Source organism: Cydia strobilella, chromosome 8, assembly GCF_947568885.1.
Source record: "Cydia strobilella chromosome 8, ilCydStro3.1, whole genome shotgun sequence".
NCBI classification, from domain to species: domain Eukaryota; kingdom Metazoa; phylum Arthropoda; class Insecta; order Lepidoptera; family Tortricidae; genus Cydia; species Cydia strobilella.
In genome coordinates this window covers 1,268,676-1,286,519 of record NC_086048.1, presented here as the reverse complement: position 1 = coordinate 1,286,519, position 17,844 = coordinate 1,268,676, and the positions used below count along the sequence as shown (strand labels likewise).

Sequence of the window (17,844 nt, the reverse complement as noted above, 5' to 3'; positions counted from 1 at the left end):
CGCGTAATATTCCCTATTGCTTTATTGCACTAGTTTAACATTTAGATTATGTAATATTGTCTTCGGTTACCGCGATAGTTACTAATGAAATAAAACTATGAAAACGGATTATATCGTGTATATTGAGTTTATAATACATCCCGACGTTACAATCCGTTTTCATAGTTTTATTTCATTTAGTGCATAAATTCTTGAAACCCTGTTTTGTAGTTTAAATTTAAATTAAGTAGTCATTAATTACTATAGTCTGTCAAATAATTTTGTCAGTAGAAAATTTAAAGCGCGACGCCATCTAGTGAGTCAGATGATTGTTAACGTAGCGATTTGTGCTTTATTATCTATGGTAAGCCGAGATACTTGAGATAGATATATGTATAAGAATCTGTAGAAAATGAAATCTTCTACAATAAGGCGAGCGACTTTAGAACATTAACAGTTTGATATCCATAATAAAATGGTTTTGGTCTAGTCAAATCATTATTAGGTACTAAATTGTTGTCGGAGAGGTTTTTTTTAATGTACCTAAAATGCTTTAAACTGCTGGTCATATAGATGTGCTATACGCGTGCGCTCGTGAGGGACCGAACATACGCAATGCGACACAATTAAAAATTCCTGACGACATACAAAAAATGTGAACATGCCATAATAAACTTTATATTTTCAAAGAACACTGATTTAAACTTTCATGATTTTTACTCATTATTCACAACGAAAAACTTAGTTCGAAAAACTCGCGCGCCTAGAAGATGTTGATGTCAACTTGAGCCAGTCTTCTCCGAGACCACGGGGACAACGCCGTCCTCGAAACGTCGGAGGTGAATTTAAAACTTATTTTACGCGATTAAGTCCCGTCGTTGTGAATAATTTTCAAAGAAATCTGACATTTAAGATGACACGTTCACACTTTGTCATTGCAAAGTTTGTGTAGTTAGCAGCAGCTATACGCATACAGGGTGTGCCGGATAAGTTAAAGTTTAGATTCAAAATCAAAGAACTTGAGCTCCCTATCTTCTGGCAGTTTCCTAAAGAACTCTTCAACGTAGTCATCGGTGACTTCGGCCAGCGTGGCCGGCTTCCATTTGGGGCTGTTGTCCTTGTCGATAAGGAGGGCGCGGACACCTAAAAGAAAATATATTTATTTATACTTTACTAGTGACTCGCCCCGGCTTCTAACGACATGACAAACTTCTATGAAATTATGACGTATAAATAACACTTGCACTGCGTATGCTTGCGTATTACTTGTTTACTTGGGCTATCTCTAATTAATCATATAAAACGACAGTGGAAAGATAAGTAACGTGAAACCGGCCAAGTGCGAGTCGGACTCGCGCACGAAGGGTTCCGTACCATTACGGAAAAAAACAGCAAAAAAATCACGTTTGAGTATTTGTTGTTATAGCGGCAACAGAAATACATTATCTGTGAAAATTTTAACTGTCTAGCTATCACGGGTCATGAGATACAGGTTGGTGACAGACAGACAGACGGACAGCGGAGTCTTAGTAATAGGGTCCCGTTTTTACCCTTTGGGTACGGAACCCTAATAAAAATGATCATTGATCACGTGACTTCTTTCGCATCTGTCATCGCGATGTCGATGTCGTCATATGAGCTCTCGTTGCTACGGTAGACGCAGCGGCGTCAGTGCTACGAGTGCTACGGCTCCATCTAACTCCATCTTGCGGCCCCAGTTGTGGGCGCCACAGTAACGCTACGCCAACTCAATTGTAGCTACTATCCCGTTGCAGTAAGGTTCAGTTCTGTTACCTTCAGGGAATTCGTAGCTGTTGTTGGTACGGTAGACGCAGCGACATCAGTGCTACGAGTGCTACGGCTCCATCTAACTCCATCTTGAGGCCCCAGTACAGTGGGCGCCACTGTAACGCTACGCCAACTCAATTGTAGCTAGTATCCCGTTGCAGTAAGGTTCAGTTCTGTTACCTTCAGGGAATTCGTAGCTGTTGTTGGTACGGTAGACGCAGCGGCATCAGTGCTACGAGTGCTACGGCTACTTCTAAGTCCATCTTGGGGCCCCAGTAGTGGGCGCCACTGTAACGCTACGCCAACTCAATTGTAGCTACTATCCCGTTGCAGTAAGGTTCAGTTCTGTTACCTTCAGGGAATTCGTAGCTGTTGTTGGTACGGTAGACGCAGCGGCATCAGTGCTACGAGTGCTACGGCTCCATCTAACTCCATCTTGAGGCCCCAGTACAGTGGGCGCCACTGTAACGCTACGCCAACTCAATTGTAGCTAGTATCCCGTTGCAGTAAGGTTCAGTTCTGTTACCTTCAGGGAATTCGTAGCTGTTGTTGGTACGGTAGACGCAGCGGCATCAGTGCTACGAGTGCTACGGCTACTTCTAAGTCCATCTTGGGGCCCCAGTAGTGGGCGCCACTGTAACGCTACGCCAACTCAATTGTAGCCTCTATCCCGTTGCAGTAAGGTTCAGTGCTGTTACCTTCAGGGAAGTCGTGGTTCTCAGTGCTGCGGCAGGCCACACGGTACTCCATCTTGAGGCATTGCCCCAGTTCCAGTTGGGCGCCGCGCTGCAGCGCACGCAGTGTGATTTTCAGGGAGCCAGGAGATACGGAGTGAAGCGTCTGGGTAAAAAGAAAAATGGGGGTCGAATCGAAAACTGACAGTGCGAACGCAGAAGACTTCGGTATCTAGCAGAGCAGATTAGGTGTACAAAATCAAAGATCATATTACCTAAATGCCAAGAAAGAAAACCGGCCAAGTGCGAGTCGGACTCGCGCATGAAGGTTCCCGTACCATTACGCAAAAAACAGCAAAAAATCACGTTTCTTGTATGGGAGCCCCACTGAAATATGTATTTATTTTATTCTGTTTTTAGTATTTGTTGTTATAGCGGCAACAGCATACATCATCTGTGAAAATTTTAACTGTCTAGCTATCACGATCGTGATACACCCTGGTGACAGACAGACGGACAGCGGAGTCTTAGTACTCCAGTTTTGGGTACAGAACCCTAAAAACGACGATATTTCTCACCACAGTGGCACATTCAGAGAACAGAAGATGGAGCGATCTGTGCATTTCCGTGCTAAGTTTAAAAACTGAATTACTATTATTCCTTACCTTCAACGTTTTATTTGACCAATCGTTATTAACTTTCTGCAGCCTCTCAATAATTTCCTCCACACTACCAGCAGCAAAGCAATAATTTATATGCTTGATATTCTCCGCCAGAGAAAACTCATCAGCGGGCTCATTAAACTTAGTTAATAAAGCTTGTATCTCATTCACATTGGTGCAGCGGGAGAGGAGTGTTTCTAGCTCGTAGAGACGAGAGGATGGGACGAAGTGGGTGGCTATGCCCGCTTTGACCACGTCTTTGCCTTTTAGTCTGTCACCTGAAATCAAAATGGTATTACGTAATTAGGAGAACAAGTCGGTCTTCGCATTGGTTGGGGTAAACGGCACTGGTGTACGAGCAGGACATCGCTACGTACGTGCATAGCGTTGTCTCGCTCACATGGTATGCTGATCCGCATCAGTGTTATAACCATGTGAGAAAATATTTAAACAAAAATTGTTAACTTAAACAAATTAAATTACTTTTTTACGAAAATATTTTAATTTGTGTTTTTTAGGGTTCCGTACCCAACGGGAAAACGGGACCCTATTACTAAGACTCCGCTGTCCGTCTATCTGTCTGTCACCAGGCTGTATCTCATCAACCGTGATAGCTGGACAGTTGAAATTTTTACAGATGATGTATTTCTGTTGCCGCTATAACAACAAATACTAAAAACATTATTACGAGCCTATTGTGTCCCACTGCTGGGCAAAGGCCTCCCCCCTCTTCTTCCACTCCTCCCGGTTTTGAGCTACATCTGGCCAGTCGCTCAAAAAGGAGTCCAAGTTATCCCGCCATCGCCGACGAGGTTTGCCGGATCCCCGGTTTGACTCATGGGGCACCCACTCTGTAGTTATTTTGGCCCACATGTCATTCGGCATGCGGCAGACATGACCAGCCCAGTCCCACTTTAACTTGTCCGCTTTCCGAGCTACATCTATTATTTGGATTTTAGAGCGCAGCGTGGTGTTCCGGATGCGATCCTCGAGTTTCACACCTAATATGCTGCGCTCCATACCTCTCTGACAAACCCTGAGTTTGGACTTCTGAGCTTCCATCAAAGACCAAGTCTGAGCACCGTAGGTGAGGACTGGAAGTATGCACATGTCCATGAGCCTACGTTTGAGTGATAGAGGTAGGTCTCCCTTCATGAGGTGTTTCATGGACCAATAGCTCTTCCAGGCGTTCTTGGTCCGTCTGTCGACCTCTTTTTCTTGTCGCGCCTGGAAAGAGACTATTTGACCCAAATAAAGGTATTCATGGACATATGCAATGTGTTCTCCGTTTACCTCAAAACAGAATAATATAAATATTTAAATGGGGCTCCCATACAACAAGTGATTTTTTCGCTGTTTTTTTCCGTAATGGTACGGAACCCTTCGTGCGCGAGACCGACTCGCACTTGGCCGATTTTACAAGTAGTAAAACAGCGGAAAATTCAGCTAGGAGGTCGTAAAAGACAGTTCTACCTCAGGGATGGCCAGAGGGCGCCAGAAGCCTTCGGAAATTGTCATATACTTGGAAATTTCGAGCCATGCCACCGAGCCCGGGTGGCCGAGCGGTTCAGGCATTTGTTGCGTAAATGGATAAATGATGTTCTGATTCTGATATTTAATGAAGATATAGTTCTCACCTGTTAATCCCAAATACAATCCTAAATTAACCTGCAACCTTGGCAAGAAATATGATCCGCCAACATCCGGAAACAGCCCAATCTTTGTCTCCGGCATAGCTATGAGCGTCTTCTCCGTTGCCACCCTGTACCGTCCATGCACCGACAACCCTAGACCTCCTCCCATGGTGATACCATTGATAATCGCTATGTATGGAATCTTAAATTTCCCAATTAAGTAGTTTACGTTATACTCTGTATGGAAGAAGATCGGTCCTTCAATCTTATCTACAGCTGCTTTAACATCACCGCCTGCGCAGAAAGCTTTTTCCCCTGCTCCTTTCACTATGACACAAGTTTTCGTGTCCTCCCATTCTTGAAGCTGCGGTAATAGTTTTGTCACCATAGAAGTGTTTAGGGAGTTTAGAGCTTTGGGGCGGTTTAGTGTTATGACGCCTGCATTGTTCAGTGTTTCGAATAGTACGTCTGATTCTTGTGTTGACATCATGCGCTTGAGAGCTAGAGCATTCGATAGCTTGATTCTTAATTTAAACATCTGAAACAGAATAAAAATATTTTTAGTGTTTGTATTATCATCTCAAAAGAAAATCATCACTTGCCAACGTGCGTTAGAAAGAAGCATGCTCAATATAAGAAAAATAGACAAAATAAGACACTCTAAAATAAGAGAAAAAACAAGAGCAACAGATGCCTTAAGAAACTTAAGTGGAAGTGGGCAGGCCATACAGCAAGACTAACAGACAAGAGATGGACATCGAAAGCACTGAATGGAGAGGCCCACTTGGCAAAAGAGGCCAAGGCAGACCACTTACACGTTGGGAAGATGACATAAAAGGAACAGCCGGCACAGACTGGATGTCATTAGCACAGGACAGGGACAAATGGGCAGCACTGGAGGAGGCGTTTACCCACTAGGGATTCATGTAATTAAACACTAATTTTAAGTTTAAGTTTTATTTTTCAAATTTATATGTAACCGTTTTTACACGATCGAATAAAGGGCTTTTTTATTTTATTTTATTATTATCATTTCATTTTGTTTTTTAATTTGTCTGAGCTATTTCTTTTAGGATTAATACACTAGACAAGACAAAGTATATGTGGAAGCCTTTCCTGTCATCATCATCTTCCTCGCGTTGTCCCGGCATTTTTGCCACGGCTCATGGGAGCCTGGGGTCCCCTTGGCAACTAATCCCAAGAATTGGCGTAGGCACTAGTTTTTACGAAAGCGACTGCCATCTGACCTTCCAACCCAGAGGGGAAGCTACCCCTTGTTGGGATTAGTCCAGTTTCCTCACGATGTTTTCCTTCACCGAAAAGCAACTGGTAAATATCAAATGATATTTCGTACATAAGTTCCGAAAAACTCATTGGTACGAGCCGGGGTTTGAACACGCGACCTCCGGATTGCCAGCCGCACGCTTTACCGCTAGGCCACCGTATTTGTATGGGGCATTGGCCCCAGAAGCCAAATTGATTGCTGTTTTGCCAATTTATTTAACAAAATATTGATCTTCAAATGCTGCAGGTTTTTGAGAAAATTACAAAAAAAAGAAAATTGGTTTCCATTTTTTATATCTAAACTAGCCCTGGGGGAGGCCTATGTCCAGCAGTGGACGTCTATCGGCTGACATGATGATGATGATGATGATGATGATGATGATGATGATATCTAAACTACTGAAACGATTTTTTTTGTAATTTATACATATAGTTTGTCAAAGGACTGTCTCATTGAGTATTATATTCTTTGGTCTCATCTCAGACATAGTCAGAGAGACTCATACTATCTTTGTCTTACACTAGTACCCAAAAGAAAAGGATGAGTATAGTTTTTTTGTTCTTATTTACTGACGTTTTGGTTTGACCAACTATAGCATGTTTCCATTCTGCAATAATTTACACAGGAAGTAAGTATCAGCTCTTGTAGACCAAAACAATGTACGTCACACAATTAATTACTCCATCCATTCCTATTTAATGAATTAAGGGTGGTATTCCAACTGTCCAATGTGCACTGCGTCTCACTCTCTCCTTGTCAGTCAAAATGTGAGATGACAAGATATTGAACAGGTATCAAAAAGGGTAACATGCAACGGTTGTGTGTTATGTTACATTGCTTGAATAATTAGTTTTTGAGAAAAAAATCTTCTCTGATAGCGAGGTATACTAATAGTTATAGGTTGGGATTAAAATACGCCCAAAAATAACAAAAATATGGCTAAAAACCTCATAGCTAACATTCAAGTGCAATTATTATTATTGTTAAAGAATACAATTGTATAAAACAAGCAGCTGTTGTCCAACAATACGTAAGTAATTACATAAGAACTTGCCTTGAACCCTGCCAAAGATGTTATCATTAAGTTAACACAAATTCAAAACTTGTTGGTAAGGCGAGGCTGACTAGTTTTAAAGTTCAAACAAATAAAATTCACCACACAAATGTATGTTTATAAACGTAAACTGAATCTCCCGACAGTGGCGAAGGTGTTTTATATACGAATTAATTATGAATACTTAACAAAATGCTGTTATATTGACCTTTGAATATTATATTGCGGCACAGTAGATTCGGCAAATCGGCATGGAAATGACGTTTGATTACTTTACGTTCCGACTTTCATGCCAAAATCTATAAAGTAGGTGTTACATTGGGTTATGATGATGTGTGGAACGGAACGTTAACGTCAGAATTAATGACACTTCTTGTAGTTCTTGTGTTCTTGTAATTTGAGGTTATATTCTTAGAAATACAATCCGTGACCGTGTATTTATTTAGTTAAAACTTTAACAATATTGTGACTGAGCTAAACAATGACTGTAACTAGAAAAGTGCTCAACTGGTACGCCAGACTGTCTCCAAGCCGTGGCCATGTCACTCCTCCTTACAGTCACGTCGTACAGATTGGGGATCCTAGATTACGTAAAGTTTCTGAGCCGGTACCGCCTGAATCAATCAAAACTGAGCAGATTCAGACCATAATTAAGAAGCTAGAAGTAGTAATAAACAGATACGGCAGCCTGGGGATGTCAGCGCCTCAAATTGGCGTGAATATGAGGATATTTGCTATGCAGTTAACTGCGCTAGAAATTAAGATTACGAGTCCAGATATTGTCAAATCCCGTGGTATGACCGCAGTACCGTACACTGTGAGTAAGTAAACGATGCTAATTAGCTAGAATTAACCAATAAATCGTTTAAAAGAAGTTTAACGTTATATTTTCATCTGGTTTCAGGTGTTTATCAATCCATCATTGAAAATAGTTGACTATCGCAAAGTAGCTTATTCTGAGGGTTGTGAAAGTGTTAGAGGATTCTCTGCAGAAGTTCCTAGATACAAAGAAGTTGAAATTTCAGGTAAACATTACAATTTGTAGTTGCTCTTAGGCAGTTCCCTTCGTGTATGTTATTAATCTTTACAATACCTATTAAAGTATTTTTACATGTAAGCCAGTAATATGTAAACACTAAGGCCCTCACCAAATAATTTACTGTGATCGGATCGGTGCTATCTTATATTCAACCTGTCTGATCCCACGACCCGAAAACTATTTGTGGCGTTATCTCCCAAGGCCCAAATGGTGAGTGAGTGAGTAATTATTTACTCCACATATTTGGGCCCTTGGGATCGGACAGGTTAATAATTTTATTTCTTATTTCAGAATTATGATTTATTTATTTTTTATTATTTAATAAGCAGGCAGGCAGTTATGGCAACTGATATGGCCTGTATCCAGTAATCATAAAGATATATAGTTATCATGAACGAGTATTAGATGTAGTGTTATACTTGTCTAATTTATTTTTAAACTGGTTCACATTTTGTGCTGAAACTACGTCTTCCGGAGTTTGTTCCAAGACCTTACTACTCGGTTGCTCAGAAAGTGTTTGTAAGGGTTACTGTGAGGCCTATGCCTTTCTAGCTTTAAGTGATGACCTCTCAGACGATCGCTGTTGTTGCGCTTGAACATCTCTTGAAAATCCTTGAGGCCATAGTTTAATGTGTTTAAATGCGAGTTTAAATAAAAGTTTCAAAAGAGGCTCGCAATTTTAGCACATAAAACTGCAATCAAACTATTTCCAACATTTCAGGTCTTGGTCCTAAAGGTGAGCCGAAATCAGAAAAGTTTAAAGACTGGGCGGCCAGAATAGCACAGCATGAGCTAGACCACCTAGACGGTAAACTGTACACGGACATCATGAACAGGAAGACACTCTGTTGCAATTGTTGGGAGGAGGTTAACCTGTCGCAGGGCAAACTGGCAATACCGTTTACACCAGAATAAAATATGAAAAAGATTATGGATTTTGTTTTTGTAAATCTCCCTTGCATTTACTACCTCATAACATTATAGTATCCTTTTAAACCTACGGGTTGGGTTTATAAAGAAAACGCTTTTGAAAAAGTTAACTTTGTAATAATTTTTGAAAACAGGAACTATTAGGTATGCGGTATGCATTCGGTCATGGAGACTAGGTGGCAGCACTAAAGCAGTTATGAGTTTGTTATGGCTGATCTACACGATGGTCCAGCGTAGGCCTGTCCAAGGGACGCAGCTATGCGGTGGAATGAGATAGCAATATTACTTGCTCCCTCTAACGCATAAATGTGTCTCTTAGACTGGCCTACGCTGGGTCATCGTGTAGAGGAGCCATTATGAGTTGACCGATGCTGTCAAAAATGTGTCATTCCAAAATCTGCTTCATCACGGTAAAGCGACAATAATTGAAGAAAAAAAAAACACCTTTAAATTGGTGATGATGATTTTTAAATTATATTTACGTTTTACAAAATTAGACTTCATAATACACAAAACTCGAAATTTCAGAAGATTCTGTCATGATTTCTTGGATTTTAAAATTTTCCTTAATAATTTGAACTATGGCTGTAACAAAAGTTGAGTATTTGAACGGACTTGAATTGACTATGCTTTCAATGGCCGACAGCATTGTTTAGCATTATAATATCTGTATAGCTATTGGTTTAAATTTTTGTGTCACAAAAATTATGCCTCAAGTGACCAATTAGAGACGTAAATTGATTTAAAAAATTAACCGACGCTTGCCTGTCTACAAATAAAACAAACTTAAATCAAGGGTGTTGTCCATCCGGCTTGATTTGATGATCTTGATTGTCGTCGCTCGTCTTGACAACGCTAGCGTAATGATCAAACAACATTATCAACTTTTTTGACTAATAGGTTAACACGAACATAGCCGATATTTGTCACAATTACGAATTTGAACCCAGTATGAAATTATGATGAGTAATTTTGTATATTATTTCGTTGTGTTGCTTTGCTATAGCATTACGAAGTCGGAAGCAGGTATGTTTACACGCCCAACGGATTTTTACTCAATTATGTTACTATTCCAGTAATTATTCTCGCCCTATCTTGTTAAGCAAAGCTCATTTAAACAGTATTTACCACTAAGAATTAACCAGTAAGAATCGCATTCTTATTAGCGGTATTTTTACCTAATGCATGTAATTGATGCTTTTGGGGCCATAGTATCATTTAGCAGTATTATTTGTTAACTTACGTTATAAATAGTTTACTAATTTAGTCACATAGCAAAAACTATACTTACTTGTACACTTTAAAAAAATCTTTTATGAATGAAAATGCTTGATTGACAATTATAATTAATAAAATATTCGTTGTTTCAGAGTACGCTAGATATTATTTTGACTATGAATGTAACGAGCCATTGTTAGCGACAGCCAAACTCACCGCCACATCAAGTTTGAGAGAGAGGGGACCTGACAATGCTAAATTATATGGTAAGTCCATGTTAAATAAATCAAAGAGCATAATTTGAATACAATAGTATTTTAGATTACATTACTTGTTCCCTCATTCGTTTTATCCCGACATTCTTTAGTTATTTTTGTAAATTAGTTGTTTAAAGTATAAACCCAGAATCCTAATTTTCTCTAAAATAGACGGAATGCAGCTTTAAGTGTGTTTATTACAGTGTTGGCCGAACGTTAATTGCAATTAACCATTAACCAGTACAAATTGTATTACGGTTACAGTTTACGGTTCAATTTGTACTGGTTAATGGTTAATTGCATTAACGTTTCGGCTAACACTAGTTTATTAGTCACTTCTTTATTTTGGCTTAGATTTGTGTAGCATGTGTTTTAACTTTATTTTTGCGTGACTGAAAATAGATGTTGTTTATTATATTGGCTGAAAAAATGTGTACAAAAAAAAACAAGAGACTGAAAAGTGAAATTGGGAGGAAAAATTAGAAGTAATAGGATTCTTCATCTGCAGGTCCACAAATTAACTAAAAACAATTTAAGGACCACATTGATTTTTGCACAAAGACATTGCCCTTATTTAGAGCCAAAGATGGCAGACTTTAATGTAAGATGGGCATTTAACATAAAAACCTGGACACCTACTTATGATGAAATATTATCAGCTACCAGCTACATACAACCAGAAGAGAAAAAGAGATTAGACAAATTTGTATATCAAGATGATGTAAAATCATCACTTATCGGAAGGCTGATGATGCGAAAATTCGTCCACTTATCTACAGCCATTCCTTATCATGAAGTTACATTCGCCAGGGATGAGCATGGAAAGCCGTACTTAGTTGGTGCAGGCGATATTCCTGTAAACTTCAATGTTTCTCATCAAGGAGACTATTCCGTCCTGGCCGGACATAAGGAGCGAAATATAGGGATAGATGTAATGAAGATAGAGCCTCCTGCGAACAAGAATGTTCCAGAATTCTTTAGACTCATGACAAGACAGTTTTCTACTCATGAATGGAGGACTATAAAAGGCTATTCCACGGAAAAGGAACAGTTGAAATGCTTTTACCGTCACTGGTGCTTGAAAGAAGCTTATGTTAAGAACATAGGTGTCGGATTGACGATTGCTCTTAACAAAATCACATTTGTGATTAATACTTTTGATATGTCCGTTGGAAATATTGTGACCGACACACAGCTGTACGTTAATGATGTTTTGAAACGTGATTGGAAGATTGAAGAGACACTTTTAGATGACAAACATGGTGTGGCTGTTGCTATACAGATTCCTAGAGACAGTACTATAGAACCAGTATCTTATTCTTACTTGAATTTTGAAGAATTGGTTAAAGAAGCGCAACCATTACATCCTCCAGATGCAACTTTTGCAAATAGTTTTCTAAAGAAAGAAATCAAACCTTTTTAGAATTAAGTATATCTTCTTGATTAAGTTTTTTGAAGCTTAGAGTGTTTTTTGTATTTTGTAGTGTAGATTTATCAGGTGTTAGGGGTTATAGAAATAAAATCAAAACATATTCATTGACATTTAATTTCACATAACATCCCAAAAACACTAACAATCATAAAAATGATCATCATTCAAATATCGAATGCTAAAAGTTGCTACCACAAAAAACACATGCATATCATTGTAAAGGTGTCAACGCATGGACGGCTTCTGAAAACGATTTCGACCAGCAACTCGTCATCGATCTGGGGACAGTGAAGAATATAACTCGAGTGGCGACGCAGGGAAGGCAGCACTCTAGGGAATATGTGCAGGAGTATCACATCAGTTATGGCACGAACGGATTGGACTATGTGCGGTATAAGGCCGCGGGGGGCGAAGTTAAGGTAATCATGGGGTTTTGGAAACTATCGTGCAATTGGCAGCAAACTTTAGGTGTGGTGTCAATCTTCTCTTCTTCTTCATTTCCTGTTAACCCCTGCTGGGGTGTAGGGCTCGAATCTTGTTCATCCATTGACTTCGGTCTTGGGCAGCTTGGGTAACCTCCTCCCACCCCATCCCCAATACACCCAGCTCTTGCTCCACAGAACGACGCCAAGTAGATTTAGGGCGACCATGTTTCCGCTTGCTGGGCATCTTCCAGGTCAGGGCCACTTTGGATAGGTAGGTGTGGTGGTGTGGTGTCAATATACAATGTTTATTCCCTTCTGGCATCTATTAGCTCATTGCGCTACGTCAATCAATAGATGGCGCTAGTGTTCAGCTTAGATTTTTAGAAACTACTAGGTATGAAGTTCTCTTCATACCTAAATGTTAGCTAGATAAATACAACTTTTAACCAATGTTTGGGTTCCAGACCCAGGCGAGTGTTTATAATGAAATACCTTTTTAAATTTAGCGATATTACAGTTTACTCACTAATATCAAAAAGCTATCATTCGCAAAGCATGTTTCAAGTTTCAACATCCTACCTTTAAGGGTTTAGGTTGTGCGTTGTATGTCAGTATCAATGTAACTCAACTGTATGATACATTTAGAAAATTGACCCCGGACCTAAAGTTTGCAGCCAATCGCATTAGAGTTGGAGCTACTAACGGCTACATTTTAAATACTAACAAAATAATACACACAACATTCTACATTAACTATTAGGTTTTACTTATTAGAAGTAATAATAATAAAAGTCGCTTTGTAACTCGTTACCTGATGGTGACTAAATAATTAGTTTCATTAATTATGTCACTCAATTGACAAGGTCTCTATAATTACAAAATAAACTAGAAACTAGCTTTTGCATGTGACTTCATTCAGACTTTACGAAGTTGTTAAAAACATTCAATCCTCTTTCATTCAATTCACATGTTCATGTAATTCCGAAAATGGACTCTAATATGATGGATTTATGGGTGATTTTCGGTTTTATCCTACATGGAATTTTCGAAATTATTCGAATACACAATTTAAATAACGAATAAGAACGGAGAAACAGTTTACTAGCGCCAGTTGGTTTGCATGAAGGTATTTTGGCTTGCATGATTGTTTTCTGCACATTATTTTAATTCTTAGTTTTATTTATTTTCTTTTTTATTGGTTTTGGGTTCTATATACGTTTAACTGTTTTATTATGGTATTTGGTGAATTGGAAATTGATCTAAACAATGGCCTGAGGTTGGTGGTAAAGGAATCGAAACCACTTACTTTTATAAATTTTAAACGAGTTTTTAAAACGTTAGTATCAGATTTAACTCAAAAGAACATCTTCCATTTGAAATTGGTTCATTAAAATCAAATAAATATAACTGGAAAACCGAATGGATATTAAAGCTTGGTTTGTACTTAGTCTGTAAGCATTTATAATTAAAAATCCTGAAGAGAGATCGGTGTTAAAAGCAGAGCACAAGCAGAGATGTGAAAAATAGTTTATAAAAAGTATTTAAATACAAAATACAAACACTTCCTTGATATACTATTTCAAATGCAAAATACAAAATAGTTTTTAAAATTGTATTTATCGACCACATACGCGCCAATAGAATTTCAACTTTAGCATTTCGTTTTAAGGTTCAAATTAGATTGCACTTTCGGCAAATGTGACTTAGCTGGAGTAATTGGAATATATTTAGATTTTTTTGGGAAAATCTTGTAGATTGGTGCGGCTCGGAAAAGGTTTCAAATGTTAAGTTTTACTAGCTTACTCAGAATTAAAAAAAAAAAAAAAACTAATAAGGGCAAAGTCAAAGTCAAAGTCAATATAATCTTTATTCAAATAGGCCTAGCAACAAGCACTTTTAAATTGTCAAGTTTTAAATATTACCTTAATCTAAATATTAGAGCAATTTATTGATGCAGTTATTATTATTCCTAAAAACATTGAATTATTATAGATATGTCAAACTTAATAATAAGAATTCACAAAAGGATCGTCAAACACCAAAATTGTATAAAAAATACTAGTCTAGAAACTTCGCACTCGTACGTAAGTGGTTTCGGTGCCCACATAAATATGTGTCGTGTTCAAGCAAAAGGTACCACATTGTCGCCTTCTATAAGGACGCTCTGACAGGTTTTTCTTATAAAGATACAAGCAATTTTCGTCCTTATTGTTAGCGACAATGTGGTACCTTTTGATTGAAAACGTCACATATTAAGCTCAGTTCACAACAGAAGTAGCAAAACGACGTGTAATTTTTTTTGAACGAGTCAAAACAAGCTTATACAAGCATGTTAATATGCTCTGTCTATTCCTCCAGGGTTCCCTTGAAATTATAACCACATGCCTTGAAATGCCCAGCTACATAACATTTACGTGACGTCATTCTGGGAAATATCTTTGTTTCTCGACGCTTTTCGAAGTTTCTTGGTTGCGAACCTGTGTAAGAACATCATAAGCATTTCGTTCAACTTCTGCTGTTAACTATAAACACTTAATATTACACTGACATCTGTATAACACTAACCAACTAACACAAAGGCACCAGCGCTTGGACACCAACGGAAAGCTCCTACTACCAGCGCTTGACCATCAACCTGCGATCGAGGAAGGAACTTCGAGCGATTGCCACTAGAGGGCGTTTTGCTACTGATGAATATGTATCGGAGTACACTCTTCAGTATTCCGATGATGGAGAGGGTTGGAGAACGGTCTCTTCTGTTGATGCGTTTTCACAGGTAAGGAAAATCGTATGAAACATTGTAAGAAACTTCGCGAGATTGACACTAGAGGGCGGCGTCACGGTGTGCAACTCAACTGTGCATCCACCAGAGATGAACAATCTAGTTGTAGTGGAATGATGTGCGAGTAAAACTAACACTAACGTGCGCAATGAGGCCGCAACCTTGTACAGTCGCCATCAGATATATCGGAGCGACCAAGGTGCTCACAAATATCTTAACACGCCTATTGTCAAGGCGTGAGTGTGTTTAGATATTGTGAACACCTTGGCCGCTCCGATATATCTGATGGCGACTGTACAGCTTTGTTAAATCGCATTAGCGGATGCTCGCTCTCAGGGCCGGCACAGAAGGTCTGCAACCCGACTGCAACTTGTATGGGAACTGCACGGCGACGCTGACCTTGCAGTTGGCGGGCAGTCCGTGCAGTCCGTCTGTATCGGCCCTTAGCGATAACCTAATGCCTAACATAAATGCTAGCTGCGCGAGCGGGAGCTGCTAGTGTATCAAATAAATAAATACTAAATAAATAAAAATCTCAGGGTATGTATTTTTCTTTATTTTATTGCAATATTTATAATGTACAAATGGTTATGGTGCATCTATTACATTACACAATCAATACTAATCCAAATCTATTTTTTACTCTACCTTACAATCGTCATTCGTCATGATACAGTTTTTGATATAAGCCTATTTGCATCTAAGTAAATATTCTTGATTGAGCACCACATAATGATAAAAAATATATAATAAACTATGTAACAACTGGCGGTTTTATCGCTAAAGTCGATTAATAATTTAAATGTGACGTTTTCAAGCAAAAGGTACCACATTGTCGGTTGTCAATAAGGTTGATTTCAAATGGAAGCTATACGGAAATAGCGCCGTATTGACCACCGACAATAAGTACCCTTGCAGCCCTATGCAGCGTGTGATTTTTTATAGACTTTCGACGGCAACCAAGACGGTAACACGGTGAAGAAGAATGAATTTGAAGTGCCTATCATAGCGCAGTTCATTCGAATCAACCCTATGAGGTGGAGGGACAAAATTTCCATGAGAGTAGAGCTGTATGGCTGCGATTACGGTACGTAATACTTGGTAATACTTAGACGATGAGATTGTCTTTATTTATCAAAATCGGACCGTTTAGATCGTCCTTTACTAATATAATCATTTCTATTTGTCAAGTAATGTCAAGTTATATCACTTGCTGTTGTCATGTGACAGAAAATATTTAAACTTAACAGTTGCAAAAATGGACTTCCACCATCCAGGATTAGCCACTAACTCGCAGTTAACCGTTAACACATTAAATTGTACTGATAACTCTGGGTTTAACCGGTTAACCTCAAGTTAGTGGTTAACCCTGGATAGCGCAAGTGGCCCTAACCTGAGAAATTTACTTGAATTCCTCAAAAATACTTTTTTTTACAGAGGCCAACACCATGTCCTTCAACGGCTCATCACTGATCAACATGGACCTGCTCCGCGACCCTATATCCGCCTCCCGGGAGACCATCCGCTTCCGGTTCAAAACCAGCATGGCTTCCGGCGCTCTATTGTATTCAAGAGGCACTCAGGGCGACTACATAGCGTTGCAACTGAGAGATAACCGGCTGGTGTACAATATTGACTTAGGTAAGTAAGTCCTTTAAGAGCCCAACACTGTGCACACTGGCGCCACTGCTAAATAATTGTGATTATTTAAATTTAACGATAGATATTTAAAAAAGGAGCTATGTACTGTACTTTGTATTTAATCGTAAGTACCTTTTGAGTACATCAAACTAGTTTTTATGTCTATGAACTCAAAACATAACGGCCGTTTTAACTTTGGACGCATAGATTGACGAATCTAGCAACGTTAAAACTATTAAAATGTATTCAAAAGGTACTTAAATACAAAATACAGTACGTAGCGGCCTCCTTTTTTGAGTATCTATCGCTAAATTTAAATAATCGCAATTATTTAGCAGTGGCGCTTGTGTACACAGTGATGGGCTCTTAACAAAACTTTCGTAACACTCATTGAATACGTCTACCTAATTTCAAAGGCCCGATTCCACTTGAGACCTTCATTAGGCGTAAACAATACGAGTAGTGACAACAAAAGATACCCGGCAACATCTTATTTGCGGCGAACAAAACAAAAACTTTACTTCACTGTAGGTATTCCGTATACCACCACATGCTGACTTTGAAGTGCAGAGCTTGTAAATCAATTATTAAACAATAGACCAGGAAGCGCTGGTGGAAGCGGAGGTCGCGGGTTCAAATCCCGGCTCATAATAATGAGTTTTTCGGAACTTATGTACGAAATATCATTTGATATTTATACCAGTCGCTTTTCGGTGAAGGAAAACATCGTGAGGAAACCGAACTAATCCCAATAATAGTTTTCACTCTGGGTTAGAAGGTCAGATGGCAGACGCTTTCGGAAAAAACTAGTGCCTACGCCAATTCTTTAGGTTAGTTGCCAAGCGGACCCCAGGCTCCCAAGAGCCGTGGCAAAGTGCCGGGACAACGCGAGGAAGAAGAGACCAACATTATGGTTCTCTCTGTGCAGTTTCAAGTGAAATCGGGCCATGGCATTTGAAATTAGGTAAAGCTTTATTTTTCCGCCTAAACGTCGGAAATACGATAAAGACACAATTTACGATAGACCCTTTGAATATGCTTTGA

The 17,844-nt window shown here is 39.1% G+C and overlaps 4 protein-coding genes across 4 annotated transcripts in view; 3 read left to right on the top strand and 1 right to left on the bottom strand.

Annotated features, from left to right (window-relative positions):
• Positions 1-107: 107 nt before the first annotated feature.
• LOC134743431 (3-hydroxyisobutyryl-CoA hydrolase, mitochondrial) lies at positions 108-7,376 on the bottom strand. The gene is made up of 5 exons (XM_063676826.1): positions 7,285-7,376; positions 4,741-5,275; positions 3,107-3,381; positions 2,466-2,607; positions 108-1,122 (listed from the first exon to the last, which is right to left on the bottom strand). The coding sequence occupies exons 2-5, from the start codon at positions 5,273-5,275 to the stop codon at positions 971-973; spliced, it is 1,104 nt and encodes a 367-aa protein (XP_063532896.1). The 5' UTR covers positions 7,285-7,376; the 3' UTR covers positions 108-970.
• Positions 7,377-7,482: 106 nt separating this feature from the next.
• Positions 7,483-9,044, top strand: LOC134743432 (peptide deformylase, mitochondrial-like). The gene is made up of 3 exons (XM_063676827.1): positions 7,483-7,893; positions 7,981-8,101; positions 8,837-9,044. Exons 1-3 carry the CDS (start codon positions 7,558-7,560, stop codon positions 9,028-9,030), a joined length of 651 nt encoding a protein of 216 aa, XP_063532897.1. The 5' UTR covers positions 7,483-7,557; the 3' UTR covers positions 9,031-9,044.
• Positions 9,045-9,935: 891 nt separating this feature from the next.
• Positions 9,936-17,844, top strand: part of LOC134743433 (neurexin-4) — a 36,998-nt gene continuing 29,089 nt past the window's right edge. Inside the window, exons 1-5 of the mRNA XM_063676829.1 lie at positions 9,936-10,071; positions 10,416-10,529; positions 12,175-12,371; positions 16,105-16,246; positions 16,597-16,800. Of these exons, the coding sequence (XP_063532899.1) occupies positions 10,005-10,071; positions 10,416-10,529; positions 12,175-12,371; positions 16,105-16,246; positions 16,597-16,800 (724 nt within the window). The 5' untranslated portion in view covers positions 9,936-10,004. The remainder of the gene's footprint in view (positions 10,072-10,415; positions 10,530-12,174; positions 12,372-16,104; positions 16,247-16,596; positions 16,801-17,844) is intronic.
• Positions 10,416-11,958, top strand: LOC134743437 (L-aminoadipate-semialdehyde dehydrogenase-phosphopantetheinyl transferase). The gene is made up of 2 exons (XM_063676833.1): positions 10,416-10,529; positions 11,029-11,958. Exons 1-2 carry the CDS (start codon positions 10,515-10,517, stop codon positions 11,941-11,943), a joined length of 930 nt encoding a protein of 309 aa, XP_063532903.1. The 5' UTR covers positions 10,416-10,514; the 3' UTR covers positions 11,944-11,958.